General features: G+C 47.5%; 1 protein-coding gene across 3 annotated transcripts in view; it reads right to left on the bottom strand.

Annotated features, from left to right (window-relative positions):
- Positions 1–6158: 6158 nt before the first annotated feature.
- Positions 6159–20270, bottom strand: part of LIMK1 (LIM domain kinase 1) — a 113168-nt gene continuing 99056 nt past the window's right edge. For all 3 annotated transcript variants that reach the window (XM_029613153.1, XM_029613155.1, XM_029613154.1), the window contains 3 exons: positions 12728–12783; positions 11530–11687; positions 6159–8576 (listed from right to left, as the gene is read on the bottom strand). In XM_029613153.1, the coding sequence (XP_029469013.1) occupies positions 8405–8576; positions 11530–11687; positions 12728–12783 (386 nt within the window). In that variant the 3' untranslated portion in view covers positions 6159–8404. The remainder of the gene's footprint in view (positions 8577–11529; positions 11688–12727; positions 12784–20270) is intronic.

Genomic DNA, 20270 nt, shown 5'->3' with positions numbered 1-20270 from the left:
TAGAATTGGCGAGATGTGGTCTCTTCTTCTGGAATTTGTCAGAATTCTGGCTGCCGCGTTCTGTAGCATCTGAAGTGGTTTTATGTATGAGGCTGGGAGACCTAGCAATATTGAATTGCAGTAGTCCATCTTGGAGAAAATTACTGATTGCAAGACTGTTCTGAAGTCATGAAAGTGTAGTAGTGGTTTCATTCTCTTGATTACCTGCAGCTTGTAGAAGCAGTTCCTGGTTGTATTGTTTATAAATGCTTTTAGGTTCAGGTGTTTGTCTATTACTACCCCTAGGTCTCTTGCATGTGTAGCAATGGTGTTAACTGTTGCAGAGTGTGGGGAGTTGCTATTTTCAGGGGAGATGAGGAGGAGTTCTGTTTGGCCGAGTTTAGAATCAGGTTTAGGTTAGCGAGGAGTTGGTTGATCTCTTGTAGGCAGTTTTCCCAGTATTTGAGGGTTTTAGAGATGGTTTCTTTGATGGGTATCAAGATTTGTACGTCGTCGGCGTATAAGAAATGTTTTAGTTGTAGGTTGGTTAACAGTTGGCATAGAGGAAGAAGGTATATGTTGAAAAGGGTTGGGGATAGTGAGGAGCCTTGAGGAACTCCTTGTGAGGAATTGTAGCGGGGAGATTCTTTATTATTGATTTTAACTTTGTAGCCTCTGTTACAGAGGAAAGACTTGAACCAAGTATAAGCAGAGCCTGTAATTCCAATGTCTGAAAGGCGGTTGAGGAGGGTGGCATGATTGACCGTATCGAAGGCTGCCGACAAGTCCAGTAGGATTAGTAGGAACGATTGTCCTTTGTCCAAGCCCATGGTGAGATGGTCAGTTAGTGATAAGAGAAGAGTTTCAGTGCTTAAGGTCTTGCGGAACCCGTATTGTGTGGGGTGAAGTATTTCATGATCTTCGAGGTAGGTAGAGAGTTGCGAATTGACCAGTTTTTCCAGGATCTTTGCTACAAAGGGTAGATTTGAGATTGGGCGGAAGTTGTTTGGGTTCATGGGGTCCAGATCAGGTTTCTTTAGTAGAGGTTTAAGAGAAGCTGTTTTTAGTGCCTCTGGGAAGATTCCCTGTGTTAAGGAGCAGTTTATAATGTCCGCAAGTGGTTTAGAGATGGTTTCGGGTATTAACAGAAGAAGTTTTGACGGTATTAGATCGAAGGGATGCGATGAAGGTTTCATTTTCTTTAGCAGGGATTGGATCTCTAAGGCGGTGGTAGGTTCAAACGTGTCCAGTGAGATTGTCTTGTTGGGGATGTGTAGGGGGTTAGTCAGAGGGGTGGGGTTAGGTGGGAGGAGGGTTAAGAGATTGGAGATTTTATTTTGGAAAAATAGGGCTAGTTCATTTGCTTTAGCTTGTGCTTGTTCACTAGGGAAGGAATGAGAGTTAGGTTGAGTTAGTTCGGATACGTAGGAGAAGAGGGCTCTTGCGTCAAAGATAATGTCGTGGATCTTGAGAGCGTGGAAATCTCTTTTTGCCTTTAGAGTGTTGTTCCTGTAATGGTTGAGGGCAGATTTGTAAGTAGACAGGGTACTGGCACAAGGGGTTTTGCGCCATAGGCTTTCCTTTTTTCTGAGGGTTTGTTTGAGTTTCCGTAGGTCCTTGGTGAACCATGGTTGTCTCTTATGTGAATTCAGGTTCATGTGAATATGTGAATATGGTCATGATACTAAGTAGGAGGAACCGCAGAAAGCAGCATTATGAAAAAAAAAGTCTTCACAGTGATCAGGTTAGGAAAATGGACGCTCAATTTACTGGGGTCCATTCTCCTAGTCCATGGCTGTGCATGGGTTAGGAAAACGGATGCTCGTAAAATTGAGTGTCCGTTTTCCTAACCATTGCACATCCATGGACTAGGAAAATGGACCCTGGTCAACTGAGCGTATGCAGGAGAGGGGGATGGGTGCACCTTAGGAAAACGGGAGCCCTCTTTTCAACTTGCTTTTATTGCATTAGCCCTCAGAGTGAGTCTCGTCCAGTGCTCAGTTACCATTTTCCCAGTCTTCATTCAGCTTGGGGGATAAGTCAGAAGCTAGAAGGTCAATGTGTGGTGCTGCACAAAAGGGGAGCGTAGCTCTCCATTTCTTGCAGGTTACCACATTCTGCTCTCGCTAGAAAGAAGAGGCATGCATGATTATACATGTGGTCAGGAAGGAGCTCTTACATGTTTAAGAGCCACCGCTGGCCTCTCTTGCTGCTGTTAGATGCTGAGAGCAGAGCCAACGTGCTTGTCTGGATCTGAGCTTCCGACAGTAGTGACCTTTTCATGGCCCACTTGGGAAATACTGCTCCGCAGTAACAACGGCCAATGTACAGGCAGCAAGGTGGAGCAGGCGATTCACTTACCACCTTTAAAATGTGAAGTGGTTTAAACCTGACATTGTCCGGTTCAATGAGAAAAATTATCCATCAAGCCAAAAGTTAAGTGCGAGAGGGCAGGCAGACGCCAGTGCCCCACGTACAGGGGATACTCGAGGGAGGAGGATTTGTTTCTGTTTTAGTGGGCACTAAAATGAAAACAAACGAAAATCCCCAGAACCACATAATAAAAATAAAATGAAAATAAAACCAAATATTTTCTGGCTGTACCTCCCCTAGAATGCGCAGCTCTGGCTGGATGCGCACCCATCTCAATTCTAAAGCGAACCAGTTTATGAATATTTCGCCTGTTCCAGCCCGGCGCATCTTTTATTAGAGGAGGAGAGAGCGCTCCATGGGCTCTCTCAGCTGGATTTTATTCCTGTTTGTGCCACTTCTACGTCTGCAGAGGCTTCTCCGCTCTTTTGCCAGGGCAGCCCAGGAGGGCCGCCCTAGAGAAAAGAAAAGACTCCAGGCCACACCAAAAGACTTTGGGAAGGGTTGGTTTTTTATTCCTTATAATAATTAAGTTACATCACAGCTCTAGTTACCCTTCCCGCCTCTTTAAATAAGGTCTCAGTTACTTCCAGGTCAAAGTGCGCTGATAACGCTTCACAGTTTTAATACTTCCTGTAAGCAGAATGGAGGCAAAGTGACAAATGGCAAACTCCCAGCAATCGCCATGATGGCTGCATGAAAAAATAAGACTTTTTTTCTTTTCACTTCTGTTTTTACAATAAATTAACCTGAATAAAGTCATCATGAAAAAGCTTTGCACTGCAAACAAACAAAAAAAAAAAAGTCCCAGGATTTGGTCCCCATCAGGAGCGCTACCTTCAGACTGGTGTCACCACCGCTGCTGGACAAGCCACACCAGGCCTTGTTTCACCCCCCCCCCCCCCCCGCCCCAATTGCACCTATGGCCTTATTGTGCTGCTTGAGGCAGATGCAGTTTCCCTATGAGTATGGGTGTGGGCATAAGGAAAAGAATCCAGTCTTGGTTTTCCTAGTCAAAGCTTTTTTTTTTTTTTGTATTATGAAATATACCCAAGATACCTTAAACAAGACGCCGAAAAAGCAGTATTGTTTCTGAGACTTGGAACTTCTCTCTCTCTCTCTCTGAACCTGTTTATCAAAGTCCTGTCTACTTTGGTGTAATTGAATTGTAAGGTCAGACAAATGGTCATTTTAAAACCTTCTGCCCTCTTCCACTTGATATGGCAGGAAAAGGCAGTGGGAATTAAGTGTAGTAGTTAAAAAAAAAAAAAAAAAAAAAAAAAAAAAAAAAAAGGCCAGAGCAACTCGGCTGCTAAAGTGAGTTCTAATCCCACTTCCACCACTTACTATATTTCCTTAAGCAAAGTCTGTAACTCCCTGTGCTGAATTGTAAGGGAAGATTTCAGTTTCAGGCAAAAAGATGTTTAAAGCTGCTCCTACAGTTCTGAAATGTAAATGTGTCTGTTGTCTCTTCCCTTTTTATGAACTACTCCAACACTCAGAGCCAACTGGTACCATCTCTCGGGAATGCAACAGAAAACAGTAAATTAATTCAAGAGAGCAGGGGATAAACACTGTGGATCCCTAGCGGTTAGAGGTTGGAAATGAAGAAAAGAGGCCATGGGAGTAACCTGCATGAAGCAGTAGTTACTACCCTTAATCAGAAAGCATGAGGATTACTACCATTACGTGATTAGCCTTGACGCTTTTGATGTAATTGCAGCATGCTCTCTGCTTCAATGGCAGGGGGAAAGGGAACTGGATTCAGATGACAGCCAACCTTTATCGTGCAGGGTACTGATACGCAGACATCAGGGGGAAAAAAGCACAGGACTGTTTCTATAGCAAAGATCAAAGCAAAGCATGTTCAAGCAGCATGCCTGATTGTAAATATTACTGCCCTTAATATAAGGCATAGGGGTAACCAGCACGGAGTGGCTGTTACTACTCTTAACAGTAGCACTGGGTAACCTGCACGGAGCGGTAGTAACTACTCTTAATAGAATGCATGGGGATAACCTGCACAGTGGCAGTTACCCAATGTTACTGTTAAAGAGGTAACCTGCATGGAGCGGCAGTTACTACTCTTAACAGAGAAATAGAGGTAACCTGCACAGAGCAGCAGTTACCCCTTTAACAGTAACATTGGGTAACCTGCACAGAGGGGCAGTTACCCCTTTAAGAGTAACACTGGGTAACCTGCATAGAGTGGCAGTTACTACCACATGAAACTTGCTGGGCAGACTGGATGGACCATTTGGTCTTTTTTGGCCGGCGTTGCTATGGTAGTAGCCACAGGAACTTCTGTTTTATCACTTCCTCTTAGGCCTCCTCCAGCTGCCTCCAGTCATTCCCTAGTCTGAGCATACCTCCAACAATTAAATCCAAGGCTAGAAACAATTTACCGTACATAGATAGAAAAATCTCTTCTGATAGCTCTTCACCTGAATGCTCGCTCCTCTTACCCCCCACATGCAGTTAAGAGCTAGAATTCTACATTTGAGCAGGACAGTCCTGACTTTTGTAGAAGTTAACAGAAAGAAAATGGACAGTAAGAAAATCCCTTTACTATTACCTCACAGGATGGGATTTACAGGTGCTTAGAGGACCAATCCCCCAAGGGTCACCTCAGCTACTGCCCATCTGCACCAGGAGCCAACTTTTCAAAACAATTAGGGATGCTAAACGCAACACAAATGACCCTGGTCTGGACACAGTGAAGGAGTCTGCTCGATAGTGGGGAGTGCTCAAGCACCTATGCCTGTACTGGTTTGGGAAGGTACAAGTAGACTCTCACATAGCTGCGGTGCAGATTACTACTGGTGGTCACCAAGCTGCTGGAGTATGCTTGGCAGTAACTCCAGCCTTGTGTGCTTTTTTTTGTATGCTCAGTTAGAGCTATAAGGGTATTGCAAAGGTGGCTGCAGATGCTTTCCCCTGAATTACAGTATACAGAGCTGTCACGCAACCAGAAGACAGTTAGATATCCTGGACCTAAGTAAACTCTTGGGGAAAAAGATGTGCTATTTTAAAACTGTGAAAGCACCATGACTTCTGGGTTCTTGTACTATGACTTCAACTCTGCTTTGCCTGAAATATAAATCTGTGCCTTAGACTGTTAGAAATATTGGACATTGTAAACAGATGGATTATTTCACCCAGTGCTGTCTGCTCCAACAGTAAATATTACAAAGACAAGGAGCTAGCATGGGAGAGGCACAGAGACCCTTGCTATCCTGCAGTGTACCCCTCACCACTGGGGGTGCATTAGCAGGATCTGCCTCTCTATCCTATAGCAGAATGGATGCGTGGCAGGGTTTTTGTGTGTGATTTACAACCTTTTTCTTCAACTTTGTTTAGATCATTGCTTTCTAACAGATCGATACTCTAAGGCCGCGGTAGAAACAGTGCGGCAGTGCCAGGCGCACCCTCGTTCCCCGCACGCACAGTTCTCTTCACCTACCGCTCGATACTCTCTTCTAATTGCATGCTTTTTTTTTGCTTCGGGAGGAGGGAGAGGACTGGGGCTACCCCGGAGACCGGCACCCATTGACGCGACCAGGGCAGGTGAGCGGGGGCTGGGGGAAAGTTTGCCGCTTATCCTTACTCCTGCCTCTAACGCAGGGGTAGAGGTAGGCGGTAAACTAACAGGTTAAATGTGCGGCAAATCGGCAGGGAAAAAAAGCGATAGTCGGAGCACGCGTCAGTATCTGAGGGGAATAGCTAATTCCTTCATTATACTGCTAATTCGTTCATTTACATATCATATACATGCTGCGTGCGGAAAGGGTTATGCGTCTGTTTTAAGAAGCGCTAAGGACCCGTGAAACTGGAGACTGTATCGCTGGATCGCCTTACGTGTCCGAATTGTGCGCTCCCAGCACGTTACAGACGGGAAATCTTCAACCGCACGTTACAGTATCGACCTGAAAGTTTACTTCAGAAGGGAGAAATGAACTTTTGCTCAGGAACCGATTCCACCCCTAGATGGGATTAGCAGAGATGCTCTTCTTAGGGAAATGCCATTGATTTTGGACTAATATCTCTGATTCCATGGATGGGTGGGATCGAATCACCAACACACAATTAGCACCCTCAAAAGCCAAACTGAGGAGAATTGATGTAAACAAAAATTCTAACAGAATCCAGGTATGACATGTATTGTGAATCAACGGGAAAGCAAGCAAAGCTTGCATTAGAAGATTTTATGGGTTTAGATGCTGTCATTGCTAGGTGAGATTACTGGTTTGTTTGTTCGGTGTTTCCATAATTTTAGATGTATTGATGTTGCTTGCCTGAAATCCACTAAGAGCACATTTTTCACATTGGCAGGGTATAAATTTACTAAAGAAATAAGAACCAAATCCAGCAGCGGGGGAGGGGGTAGTAGAAGAGCATATCATGCAGTTGCTCCTGCCTCTCTCAGATAAAGCATAACTAGAAGTCCATGGAAGCAACGGGATAAGAGCAGGGCTGGATCACTCTATGGTGAGAAAATGGGAGCAGGCTTGTAACCCTAACAGGGAAGGGGCTGGAGGCACAGGGCGTGACGGCCGGGTGGCGCGTGTCAGGAAAACGTCTTGTTCTCAGCGACACATTCGCTATGCAAGTCCCAGAAAATATTGTGAGGCTAATAGCCCCTTCTGCAGCCTTGCTCAGTGGGCTCCCAGCAGGGTGCGTGCAGGAAACAGGTGTGCAAAGCACGGTGGATCCTCGAGCACGCCTTCTGCCGAGACCCTCCCTAGCTGCTTTCTTCCCTCTCCACAGGCTCTCGGATCATGGAGTCCATCTTAGGCTCTCTCCTCCCCCCCTGTAAAGCCCCAGCCCTAACTCTCTCCCCCACCCACCAGGGGAACCTCTAAGAAATCACAGACTTTTTTTTTTCTTTTTTTGCAGCACAAATTCGCATAAAACCAAGGCACCACTTGGGATTGGCTTGGACGAGGTTCTGCAGATGCTGAGGGCCCGGCTCAGAAGGTGAGCTGGCTCAAGTAACATGGCATAGACGACATACTCCAGCCCCTTAGAGAGACTGCTAGGACCCCCATCCTCCCACGACCCGCACAAACTGAAATGTAAACTCGGTCTCTGTGCTGAGAGCTCCATGGGCCTCGGTTCCAACAGCAGCACAAGCTGTGCTCCAATTGTTCCCCTGTGCGCTCAAGGGTCGCTCACCTAATGCCATGGCAGTAGGCAATTCTCCACGGCTTATTTTCCTTCCAGCACCAGGTGCTCTGAATCAGGTCAGCCTCTGTAGCACACTGAGCGCTGGGATGGAAGTTAGGAAGCCTGTTCGGGCCTGGAATTTGTGGAGAGGATGTGAGGCCTGCAATTGTACTGTAAATGCTACAGGCAGAATCTGGGACCTCTGGCCCCTTTTGGTGTGGGAATCTCTCTGTGCTCTCAGTACGACAAGCCCAGGCTTGCTAATGCATCTATAAGAGCAAAAAAAAAAAAAAATGATACCACCCCATCCAGCAGAAAAGGAAGAATCATACAGCATACTGAAAGGAACATGGTCCCACTCCATCCTACATAGGTGAGAGGGGCAGTGTGCAAAGGAAAGGAACATAGCAGGTATCATAAAAGTCTAAAATCTGTCCAGTTGTCACACAGCAGGCCAAGCACTTAAGGAGACACTGCAGCCATGTCCCCAATGCCTGGCACCTCACCCCTGGTCAAAGATTACAAAGAATATTTACAGGAGAATATGCACACTCCAAATATACATACAAGATATTTACAAAGAGATGCGTGCTGTCGCAGGCCACGTAGATGTAGCAGAGAGAATCTGGAGAGGGGGTCACAAAGAAAATAGCAATGCTATCATCTCTGCATGGGAAACGGGAGGCGGGGGGGACACACCCCCAGTGCAGGCGATGGAGAGCGCTTGCTGCAGACAGACCCCTGGTGCGGGTGATGGAGAGCGCTCACTGCAGCCAGGCCCTGGCACCGGTGATGAAGAACTCACTGTAGACAGACCACCAGTGCGGGCAATGGAGAACTCGCTGCTGACCAGCCCTCAGTGCCGGCTGGGTTGAGTTTTCTGTTGACTTCACTCAGGGGAGTCAGGGACCTCAGGGTGAACGGCCAGCCCGCTCTCCCCCCTCTTGTATGTCTCCCAGAATCCCCGCTCCAGCTGTTCCAGGTGAGAGTTGAGAGGGAGATGAATCTCAAGATGCATGAGGAGAGTTTCCAACCAGTGCTCCAGCTTTGAGAAGGAGGGCCTAGAAGAGAGAACGTACACCCGGTAACAAATCACCCTTTAGAAAGCCAGGAGAGAACAGGAACCCAGTAATAAGATAGCATATCATCCAGTACACAGTCCTGGGGGAATTCTGCGCTACTGCGGAGTGCAGAACTCCCACCCTGCGCAGAATTGCCAAATTCTGCACAGAAAATGGCAGAGGAGACCCCGGCATGCTGTGAATAGAGCACACAAAAATGAAGGCTCCAACGTGCCGTTTGCGGCGAAGATGAAGGCCCCGGTGAGAGTGTGTGTGTGTGTGTGTGCGTGCGTGAGAGAGGAGAGGGAGAGGGATATGAGAAAGGGGTGGTGTGTGGGGGAGGGGAGGAGAAGGTGAGAGAGAGCAGGGGGGTGAGCAGGAGGATGTGAGAGAGAGCTTGGGAGGTGAGAGAGTGGGGGGATGCTTGAGTGTGGGTGCCAGAGAGAGAGGGAGCCTATATGAGGAGATTGTGAAGGACTGTGTATGTGTGTGAGAGATTGGGAGCTGGTGTGTATGAAAAAGGGATCCTGTGTATGTGAGGGTGCTAGCCTGTGTGAAGGGATTGTGTATGTGTGAGACAGAGCCTGTGTGAAGGGCTACGTGAGTGAGAGACATAGGTAGCCTGTGTGAGGGAGAAAGGAAGCTTGTGTGGGTGTGTATGCAAGAGAGAGGGCCCTGTATGAGGGTGTGTGCATGTGTATTAGAGAGAGGGAGCATGTGTGGGTGTGTATGCAAGAGAGAGATCCTGTATGAGGGGATGTGTGTGTGTGCGCGAGAGAGGGTGAGGGAGCCTGTATGAGGGTGTGTGTGTATCTGTACTAAAGAGAGGGACAGAAGGAGCCTGTGTGAGGGGCAGTACTGAGAATGAGGTCAAACTCTGGGACTAGCGATAGCATGGAAGGGGTTGAGTCTAGAGGTGGAGGAGTTGGGGCCTGAGAGGGCAAAGTGGCCAGTGGAGTAGGAAGAGTGAGTGGAAGGGACACTGTTACAGTGAATTTCTAGGGAAATTCTGCTCAAAATATTTAAAATTGTGCATCTCTAAGTAACTTTATTCTGTATTAATTTAACATGTAATTACTTAAAGACTGTCATGTAAATTGTGTTATTTTGACCAATATAAAGTTTGCAGAATTTTGCAAAATTTAAAGTTTTTGTGTGCAGAATTCCCCTAGGAGTAAATACAGACACAGATCATACAATAATGTACTCACCCACCATGTAATATATCATTCAATACAGAATATACAGCTCTGTAGTTACCCAATGCAGCACGTGTATTATTACATGGGGTGCAACAGCAAATATATTATATACAGCCTGTAATAATGCATTACCACATACAGAACATAGGCCAGGCTTCTCTATCACCTTCTAGAGAAGGGAAAGGCAGCAGGAGAGCAGGTTCTGAAATATTCTCAGCACCCTGCCTAAGTGGGGGTACTTGAGACATAGGATAGAGGCTCTATTATTCAAAATGTATTTGTACCAGAGAGATATTTCCATTCTCTGTACCCTCTGTCCTGTCTCCTCTCCTGCTGTTCTGTCAGCAACTTCTCCTCAGTCTGCAGACAGAACCACCTGTGGGTACCAGAGAGATATTTCCATTCTCTCTACATCCTCTGTCCTGTCTCCTCTCCTGCTGTTCTGTCAGCGACCTCTCCTCAGTCTGCAGACAGAACCACCTGTTGGTACCAGAGAGATATTTCCATTCTCTCTACATCCTCTGTCCTGTCTCCTCTCCTGCTGTTCTGTCAGGGACCTCTCCTCAGTCTGCAGACAGAGCCACCTGTGGGTACCAGAGAGATATTTCCATTCTCTGCACTCTCTGTCCTGTCTCCTCTCCTGCTGTTCTGTCAGCAACTTCTCCTCAGTCTGCAGACAGAACCACCTGTGGGTACCAGAGAGATATTTCCATTCTCTCTACATCCTCTGTCCTGTCTCCTCTCCTGCTGTTCTGTCAGCGACCTCTCCTCAGTCTGCAGACAGAACCACCTGTTGGTACCAGAGAGATATTTCCATTCTCTCTACATCCTCTGTCCTGTCTCCTCTCCTGCTGTTCTGTCAGGGACCTCTCCTCAGTCTGCAGACAGAGCCACCTGTGGGTACCAGAGAGATATTTCCATTCTCTCTACATCCTCTGTCCTGTCTCCTCTCCTGCTGTTCTGTCAGGGACCTCTCCTCAGTCTGCAAACAGAACCACCTGTGGGTACCAGAGAGATATTTCCATTCTCTGCACACTCTGTCCTGTCTCCTCTCCTGCTGTTCTGTCAGCGACCTCTCCTCAGTCTGCAGACAGAACCACCTGTGGGTACCAGAGAGATATTTCCATTCTCTGTACTCTCTGTCCCGTCTCCTCTCCTGCTGTTCTGTCAGCGACCTCTCCTCGGTCTGCAGACAGAGCCATCTGTGGGTACCAGAGAGATATTTCCATTCTCTGTACTCTCTGTCCTGTCTCCTCTCCTGCTGTTCTGTCAGGGACCTCTCCTCGGTCTGCAGACAGAGCCATCTGTGGGTACCAGAGAGATATTTCCATTCTCTGCACTCTCTGTCCCGTCTCCTCTCCTGCTGTTCTGTCAGGGACCTCTCCTCGGTCTGCAGACAGAGCCATCTGTGGGTACCAGAGAGATATTTCCATTCTCTGCACTCTCTGTCCTGTCTCCTCTCCTGCTGTTCTGTCAGCGACCTCTCCTCAGTCTGCAGACAGAATCACCTGTGGGTACCAGAGAGATATTTCCATTCTCTGTACTCTCTGTCCTGTCTCCTCTCCTGCTGTGCTGACAGTGACCCCTCACACCCTCAGTGTGTTGGGAGCGCCCCCAGCTGGAAGCAGAGAGACATTTCCATTCTCTGCACTTGATCCTGATCTGGGGGCTTCTGTCTTAGTGACCCCATTGCCCCCTTCCTTTGCTCCCTGGCCTTTTCCAGTTTTCCTCGTAGGGCTGTCTGTGTTCACCTTTTCTCAGGGTCCAGGTCGCAGCAGAGTACAGCGATTGGGTAGAAACTTGGAGGGCAATTCGGAGGGCAGAAACGGTCCAGAAATCCTCGGACGTTGAGGCCGAAATCCATTGTCCTGGGCAGATAATCGGGGTCGGCATTTACCCTGCCGATGATCTAAAGAGACAGACAGAAAGAGAAGCAGGAGGAGAAAGAGTAAAAAAAAAGAGGCAATTGGACTGAAGGGGAGAGAGATTAAAAGAAGACACGGCAAAGAAGAGCAGGTGAAAGCATGACCCCCCCTCCCCCCACCACATGGTGTTAGTATAATTCAGTAGCCAAGAATAATTTTTCAAGCATGAATACAGTGTCCTATACTGTGCAATCAGGGCTGAAGTGACATTTCTGAAGATTTCGGGATGGAAAGCTAATCTCATATCTTAAGCCTCATTTCAGAGCTAAGAATTCTGCAACATTCATACAAAGCCATTTTGGTGCTCTAAATGTAATTAATGTCAGGTTCTAACTGTCTTTCTGGCATCCCTGATGGAGCTCCAGAGAAAGGACTACTGAAAGACGTTAGGGAAAAAGTGGCAAGCTGGCAGCAGCTGCTATAGCGACAGACAATCTGCAGGGCACATAATAAGATACGCAGCACTGTACATCTACAGAACCTGCATATTCTTATAACTACAAAATCCAGAAACTTCCAAAGTCATCAGCAGACTGCAGGAGGGAAATGTTTACTGACCCGTCAGGAAGATCCATGCATATATGAGAGCAGTCTTAGGAAGGGAGCTCCGTGCGGGTATGAGGGAAGTCTCGGGCAGGGAGCTGTGTGTGTATATGAGTGGAGTCTGTGCGTGTATCAGAGCAGTCTTGAGGTGAGAGCTGAGTGTGTGCATGAGGGAAATCTCGGGTAGAGACCTGTACGCATGTATAAGCAAAGCCTCTTTGTGTCTATCAGAGGAGTCTTGGGGGGCAGGGAGCTGTCTTTGCGTATCAGAGGAGTCTCGGGCGGGGGGGGGGGGGGGGGGGGAGCGGAGCTGTCTTTGCGTATATATCCCTGTAAACAGGATTATGAGGCTAGAAGGTCTATGTTTGCTTAAGGGAAGCTTTAGCCTTAACTTTTAGCTTGAACCTTGAAGTTCTTTGCAAGTCTACAAAATATTTGGCTTCTCTCATCAGGGTGCAGAAATGCAGATAAATCTGCTTACCTCACACAGGACAATCCCAAAGGAGAAGACGTCCACAGTCTCATCATAGCTCCTGCCTGAAAGAGGAGAAAACTTGTGATCCGTGCCCTACCCACAGGACGCACCTTCCATTCCTGCTACCTCTCCTCCAGTTCTTTCCTCATCCCTGTTAGATTCTTCCACGTCTCCTTTCCCCTCTAATCTAACTCCTCCTAGATCTCTGTCATTTCCCTGCTTTCTTTCTACCCTTCACCCATCTCGTGTAGATCAGCGCAGCCGTGAAAACCCCTGTATCATCCGCATGGTACGATATGTATTCTTCGGTTGTGTCCATGGTCCTATCATTCCAAAAGCGTGTCCGTTACAAATGCTTTCATTACTCCAAGAGGGTCACCTTACAACAGTTAGAGCACCTTACTGGGAATATTTCATATCATGACAGCGTGATGAAGGGTGCAGTTGTAAACACTCTGTTAAAGTAATGATATTAGCTTGAAAAGTTTAAAATAGCAACTCCTGCAAAGCTGTACACGTTCCTTCTAGACTCTGAATTTTGTCCCCACTATCTTTAATGGCCAGAGAATGGTTATTTACTACAGATGATACAGTGCCCCAGTTAGCAAGCAGAGAATCCATCCTACTTGATAAAGCTGGCTCCATCTTAGAGATGGTTGTCCATAAGACTTCAGGCTTTGAAAGAGTGGCCCAATGAAAAGTCTACAGCTTTGCAGAATTGTAATGTATCTTTAAGTAAGGATAATTTGATTTTACATTCTAAAATAGGAAATTTGTCTAATTATTCTTGTAGGCCGAATCTTTGTTTCATAAACTTTCCCAATGTCCTCTTATCTTTCCTGTAGAAATGCTTACAAAAGTTTACTTGCACTTTCTAAAGTTCTCTATGGAATCAATATCTACATTTATTAAGAGTTATTACTTGCCAGATCAGGGACAGGTTGCCACAATTGAGGGAGAAATGAAAATTGGTTCTTACCGGCTAATTTTCGTTCCTGTAATATCACAGATCAGTCCAGACAAATGGGTTTTGCATCCCTGCCAGCAGATGGAGACAGAGAACAAAAAGCTTTGAGGCACTGCTTCATATCAGAGCGCCATCTGCAGTCCCTCGGTACTGACCTGTACCTAAGCCAATGAGCAGAGAAAACTGAATCCCAAACTAGGGCAAACAGTTAAATCAAAGTTTGAGCCCCCTCTTCTTTGTAAGGAACGATAACTGCTTAACCTCAGCGGCTCCCTTAGTAGAACAACAGTCTTACCTTAGGCCGAGGCTGGCAAGCTGAGAGATGAGGTTGGGTTGTCCCAGGACAGCTAACCAGCGATAGGGTTAGAGCCAAGGCAATACCAAGGCAGACAGAGAAGGACAAGACTCCGCACAGTCCAGGGTCAGTGCAGGTAGCAGACAAGGGAAGAACCAAATTGAATCCGAGTAGTGGGTAGGCAGCAAGAAGGCAATATCCAGGCCCAGTCCAGAGTCAGGGCAGGCAGCAGGCAAGAGAAGAACCAGATCCAATCCGAGTCGTAGGTAGGCAGCAAGAAGGCAATAACCAGGCACGGTCCAGAGTTAGGAATGCCAAAACACACAGGAATCCAACGAGAGCACCAACACAAGTAAGCCTTTAGCTGAGGCAGTGCTGTGCTAGAACCAGGACTTTAAATATAAAAACTTCCCGCACAAATGACTTCCAGGAGGAGTAATGATGCGTCCCGGTGGGTGGAGCCGGGACGCGACTCATGCCGGGCTGTGCTGCCGCTGGGAGACGCCGCTGAATGGCGGCACTGCAGGGAGCCCCCAGTGTCGAGGATCATCGAAGCCCCTCCCTCCTGCTTCTAGGGTGAAGTTTGAGAGGGAAACACTGATGAAACTCCTGGAGTAGACGAGGCGCCTATATATTACAGGCTGGTTCCCAAGAATTCTCTTCTGGCCCGTAATTTTTCCATGAGATTAAATATTGTAAAGTCCCCCTTGATCTTCTGACGTCCAAGATTTCTTTAACCTCGTATTGTATGTCATCCTGTATGACTGGGGGGGGGGGGGGGGGGGGGTTTGTCTAGTCTTCCTAGAGGGCCAAGAAAAGATCGCTGGTTTGAGTAATGAAATGTGGAAAACATTGTGGATGCGCAGATTGGGGGGCAGATGAAGTTTGAAAGTGACCTCGCTGATTTGTTTCTCAGTGGGAAAGGGGCCAACAAATCTGGGTGCAAATTTTAAGGACGGTGTACGAAATAGGTTCCGAGTGCTCAGCCACACCAAGTCCCCAGGTTGAAGTTGGGGTCCCAAGCTCCTTCTCCTATCGGCCTGTCTCTTAGCTTTAGTGGAGGATTGTTGTAATAGACATCGGGTTTCCTCTCATAAGTCAGTCATGGACCGGATAGTTTGGTCTACAGCCGGACAAGAGGAGGGCGTACTGATGGGAAGCGGAATCCGAGGATGTCTTCCAAAAACCAGAAAAAAAGGTGATGATCCTGAGACTTGGGGCACGTGATTATTATGACAGATTTCAGCCCAAGGCAAAAGGGATGCCCAGTCGTCCTGTCGCCAATTCACATAGCAATGTAAGAAAGTCTTGAGGGATTGATTAGTTCGTTCGGTTAAATCATTGGATTGGGGGTGATAAGCTGAAGAAAAATTTAGTTCTATTTTGAGTTTTTTGCAGAGGTCCCTCCAGTATCGAGCCGTGAATTGAACTCCTCTATCAGAAACGATACTTGAAGGCAGGCCATGAATCCGGAAAATGTGTTACAGAAATAGTCAAGCTAGTTCTGGAGCAGTGGGTAGTCCGGGAAGTGGAATGAAATGGGCCATTCTGGAAAAGTCGGTCTACGACAACCCAAATGACCATATTACCATCAGAGAGAGGAAGTTCTGTAATAAAATATGTGGCTATGTGAGTCCAGGGCTTTTCTGGAATAGGAATTGGTTGCAAGAGTCCGCAGGGTCGCTGTCATGGAGTCTTTTGAGCCACACAGGTGGGACAAGACTCCACATATCTTTTGATATCCGATTTCCATTGCGGCCACCAGTAGTGACGGGAGACGAGATTTCTTGTTCTGAATATTCTGGGATGTCCAGCAAAGTGGGAATTGTGAGCCCTTTGGAGAACCCTTTGCCTTAGACGCTTGGATACCACTGTTTTCCCTAAGGGAACTGTAAAGGTGGCGGCCAGTATTATTTGAGCCAGATCAATAATATGACAAGGTAGGTCAGGGGTATCATCAGGTAGAAAAGTTCGGGAGAGTGCATCTGCATGTAGATTCTTCTCTGAAGGCCAAAAATATAGTTTAAAATCAAATCGACTGAAGAAAAGTGCTCAACGGGCTTGCCGTGGGTTCAAACATTGAGCCTGTGATAAATAGGCGAGATTTTTATGATCGCTATAAATGTTAATGGTATGCTTGGCCCCCTCCAGAAGGTGTTGCCATTCATCAAGTGCAACTTTTATTGCCAAGAACTCTCGTTCCCCTATGGCATAGTTCTTCTCCGCTGGAGAAAATTTTTTTAGAAAAGTAGGCACAAGTAAGTAATTTCCCTGACTCAGAGGGTTGTAGAAGAATTGCTCCCACTTCTAAGGCTAAGGCATCGACCTCTATGATAAATGGTTTAGTTGGATCAGGGAGTTGCAAACATGGATCTCTCACAAATTCCTCCTTTAAACATTGAAAGGCATGGACGGCCTCGGGAGGCCAGTTGCAAGTTTGGGCTTCCTTCTTAGTCAAGGCAGTAAGTGGAGCCACCAAGGTAGAGTATCCTGAAATAAATTGGCAATAGTAATTGGAGAAACCCAAAAATCATTGTAAGGCCTTGAGCCCCACTGGTTGAGGTCAGACCACTAGAGCATTCAGTTTCTCAGGGTCCATGTGTAAACCGTTTCGAGACACAATATATCCTAGAAAAGGTAGTTCCTCTTGGTGAAAAAGGCATTTTTCTAGTTTTGCATACAATCTGTTGTCTCGGAGGCACTGAAGGACTTGCCTTACAGGGATCTGATGTTGGTGCTCTGTCTTGGAAAAAATCAAGATGTCGTCAAGGTAGACAATAACATGAGAATAAAGAAGATCTCGAAAAACATCATTAATCATGGTTTGGAAAACCACCGAGGCATTACCAGATATTCATAATGTCCATCGCGAATGTTAAAAGCGGTTTTCCACTCATCCCCTTCTCGTATTCGGATTAAGTTGTAGGCCCCCGGAGGTCGAGTTTCGTGAAAATATGTGCTCCTCTGAATCGATCAAAAAGTTCCGAAATAAGTGGAATGGGATACCGATTCTTTTTAGTGATGGCATTAAGTCCTCTGTAGTCAATGCAAGGCCGCAGAGACCAGTCTTTCTTCTTGACAAAAGAAAATCTGGCCCTTGCAGGGGAAGAGGAAGGTCTGATGAATCCCCGGACCAAGTTCTCATGAATGTATTGGTTCATGGCCTCAGACTCCAGCTCAGACAAAGCGTAAACCCTTCCCCTGGTGGGGTTCTTACTAGGAAGACATCAGCAAATCTGGCATACTGATGTGGTAAGCTGGACGGAATAATCACTGAGCAAGAGATCATAGTCATGGCTGGAAGAACTCGTAACAAGCAATTCTGATGGCAGTAAGCACTCCAGCTGGCCAACTGCAAGGTTCCCCAATCCATCTGAGGTTGATGTAACCTTAGCCAGGGTAGCCCTAGGATCACCTGGTTAAAGGATGAGGGGAGCCCATATAGTTGAATGGTTTCCTGGTGGAGAATTCCTGTAGTCATTTTAATGGGTTTGGTAATCAGAGAGATTTTATTCCCCAGTGGCTGTCCAGAAACAGAGGACACAGTGAGAGGAGTTTTCAAAGGCTCTGTAAGAATGTGATATCGACGAACTAGATCTTCTTCTATGAAGTTGCCGGCTGCCCCAGAGTCCAGGAAGGCCTGAAAATGAACAGTACTGTCAAGGATAGAAATTGATACTGGAATCAGGATTTGTGGAGAGGGAATAGTGTGACCCAGGGAGGCCTCTCCCACCAGTCCTAGGTCCGGGAGTTTCCTGACTTATTCGGCATTTATTGACGAAATGTCCCGTTCCAGCACAGTAAAGACAGAGGCTATTTAACCTTCTACGTTGCTGTTCCTCTGGTGTTAACCGACATCGGTCGATCTGCATAGGCTCCTCATTGTTAGACTGAAGTTCAGAAGCCTTGGGGGGCAACGAGAGGTTGTTGAAAAGCAAGTGCCAGCCGAATGGGTTGTCTCAGGACTGCCCACTCACGAGACCTCTCCTGAAAATGAAGGTCCAGTTGAATTGCCAACCGAATCAATTCTTCTAGAGATTCTGGAGGTTCCCAGGCAGTCAACCCTGAAAGACCCTGAAGGAAAATGGCCGTAAGACTGTCATCACCCCAACGAAGTTCGGCCAACAGAGTGCGAAATTGAATGGTGTATTCCCCGACTGATCGGGAATCTTGTCGAATCTGAAGTAAATCTGAAGCAGCCGAAGTTGAACACCCAGGCTCGTCAAAGATCAGACGAAAGTCTTTCAGGAATTGATCCAAGTTGTTCAATAAAGGGTCATCTCGTTCCCAGAAGGGGGAAGCCGAGGCTAAGGCTGATCCTTCCAAAAGGGATAAGATAGAAGTGACCTTAGTCTTATCCATGGGGAACAAAGAGGACTGGAGCGAGAAGTGCATATGACACTGATTTATGAACCCCTGACACTGCTGAGGATCTCCATTGAAACGAGGAGGGGGTGGCATCATAGAATGGTGAGTGGTGAAGAGGAAGTTGGGGTTATTGGTGAAGCGACCGAGAGGGCAATATCCAGGTACAGTCCAGAGTCAAGGCAGACAGCAGGCAAGAGAAGAACCAAATCCAATCCGAGTCGAGGGTAGGCAGCAAGAAGCCTCAAAAGGACAGTTGTCTTTCTGAAGACTGCTTCTGTACCAAGGCAGAGGAACTCTTGCCTGAATGAAAACATCTCGTATCCCAAAAACTGGAATGAGCTGGGAAATTCTTCTTGTCACTCCTCTTATCTTCTGGCAACTAATTCCCCTTCGACTCTGCCAAACTCTTCATTGGCTGGTTAAGAGTCTCCCCAGAGAGGATTTTCCCTTTGAAGGGGAGATTACAGAACTGGGATTTGGACCAAATGTCCACAGACCAATTTCATAACCACAACACCCTGCGAGCCACCACTGCCGAAAGCATGCTTCTGGCAGACGTACACACTAAATCATATAGCGCATCCGCCACATAAGACACTCCATCTTCCAAACGTGCCGACTGCATGGAGCTGCTGGAACAAGCAGAACTCTGCTCTTTTGAGCCTTCTGCACCCACCATAAGCAGGCCCTCTGCATCAGACTACCACAGATCGCCACCTGAAACTTAAGGCAGAAACCTCAAACATCCTTTTTAACTGCATCTCCAGTCTTCGATCCTGAACATCCTTCAGAGCGGCAGACCCTGCCACCAGAATAGTTGTTTTCTTGGTGATGGCAGAGACTGCCACATCCAACTTTGGCAGCTTTAGCAGGTCCGAGGAATCAGGGGACGTAGCTCCTCCTTCCTAAACAGGCGAACGACTCTCAGGTCATTTACCTTCTTAGTGGCATCTCGTCCAGACCTGTGTCATCCTTGTCCTTATCCAGATCTGCATCTGGGTCGGCATCGGGATCCACCCCACTGGGATCACCACCCCAAAGGGGCACCTGCAGGATCCTCGTGAGAATCATCCTAGCCATCCAAGTTCCTTGGATCACCTTCAGCTCCTGAGCTGTGCCCTACCCAGGCGTCTGAGCAAACCACCAGAACTTCTCGACGAGACCTCCCTAGGTCTCTTGGAAGGACTTCATGGCTGTCTGTCCTTGGGACGCTTCCCCCCTGCTGCCTTCCATGCCAGAAAGGCCTTATGCAGGAGTAAAACAAAATCCGGTGAAAACACCTCTGGATCCTCGTTGTCCCCATCAAGGCTGCTCCCATCTGACTCATCTCCCCTGCTAAGGTCCTGCGCTGCCAATAGTCTCATGGGAGAAAGAGCCAGAGGAGAGTCCCTGGGTGCTCTGGAGCTCGCAGACTTCTGTCTGCAACCCTCAGGAGGCATGAAGGCTCCTTCCAGTCCCCCTGGGACCTCTGCCACAGGCCCCAAAGATCTGGTGGCTCTCTTGTCTAGGGCCAGATCTGCAGAGGCTTCCTCACCCCCCTGCAGCACAGCCGGAGCTCAAGGATGCCTCATTCAGCCATGAGGACCACAACCCGTATGCCTTACAGGCTGCCATGCGAGGCTTTGGCGCTATTAGGCCCCAGGCAGAAACAGTGACCTACTGGAAACAACCCTGTTCTGACACCAGCCCTCAGGCCGCACACATGGTGTGCTCAAAAACACGCCTGCCAGCCCCCCTCCCCCCCCCCCCCCCCCCACTGAAGAAGTGACGGTTTGGTGAGCGAAAAAAAGTCACTCCGGCGCTGGCAAATAGGCCGCGCACGTGGTCTGCTTACAGAGCCACGCGCCAGGACAGGCCCAACCTTGCGCGCGGAGAAGGAAAACACACCTGAGCCTCCTGCCTACAAGAACCCCGGATCC

This window comes from Rhinatrema bivittatum, chromosome 8 (assembly GCF_901001135.1).
Source record: "Rhinatrema bivittatum chromosome 8, aRhiBiv1.1, whole genome shotgun sequence".
Taxonomy (NCBI): Eukaryota; Metazoa; Chordata; class Amphibia; order Gymnophiona; family Rhinatrematidae; genus Rhinatrema; species Rhinatrema bivittatum.
The sequence above is the reverse complement of the archived record's forward strand: the minus strand, read 5'-3'. Positions and strand labels throughout refer to the sequence as shown.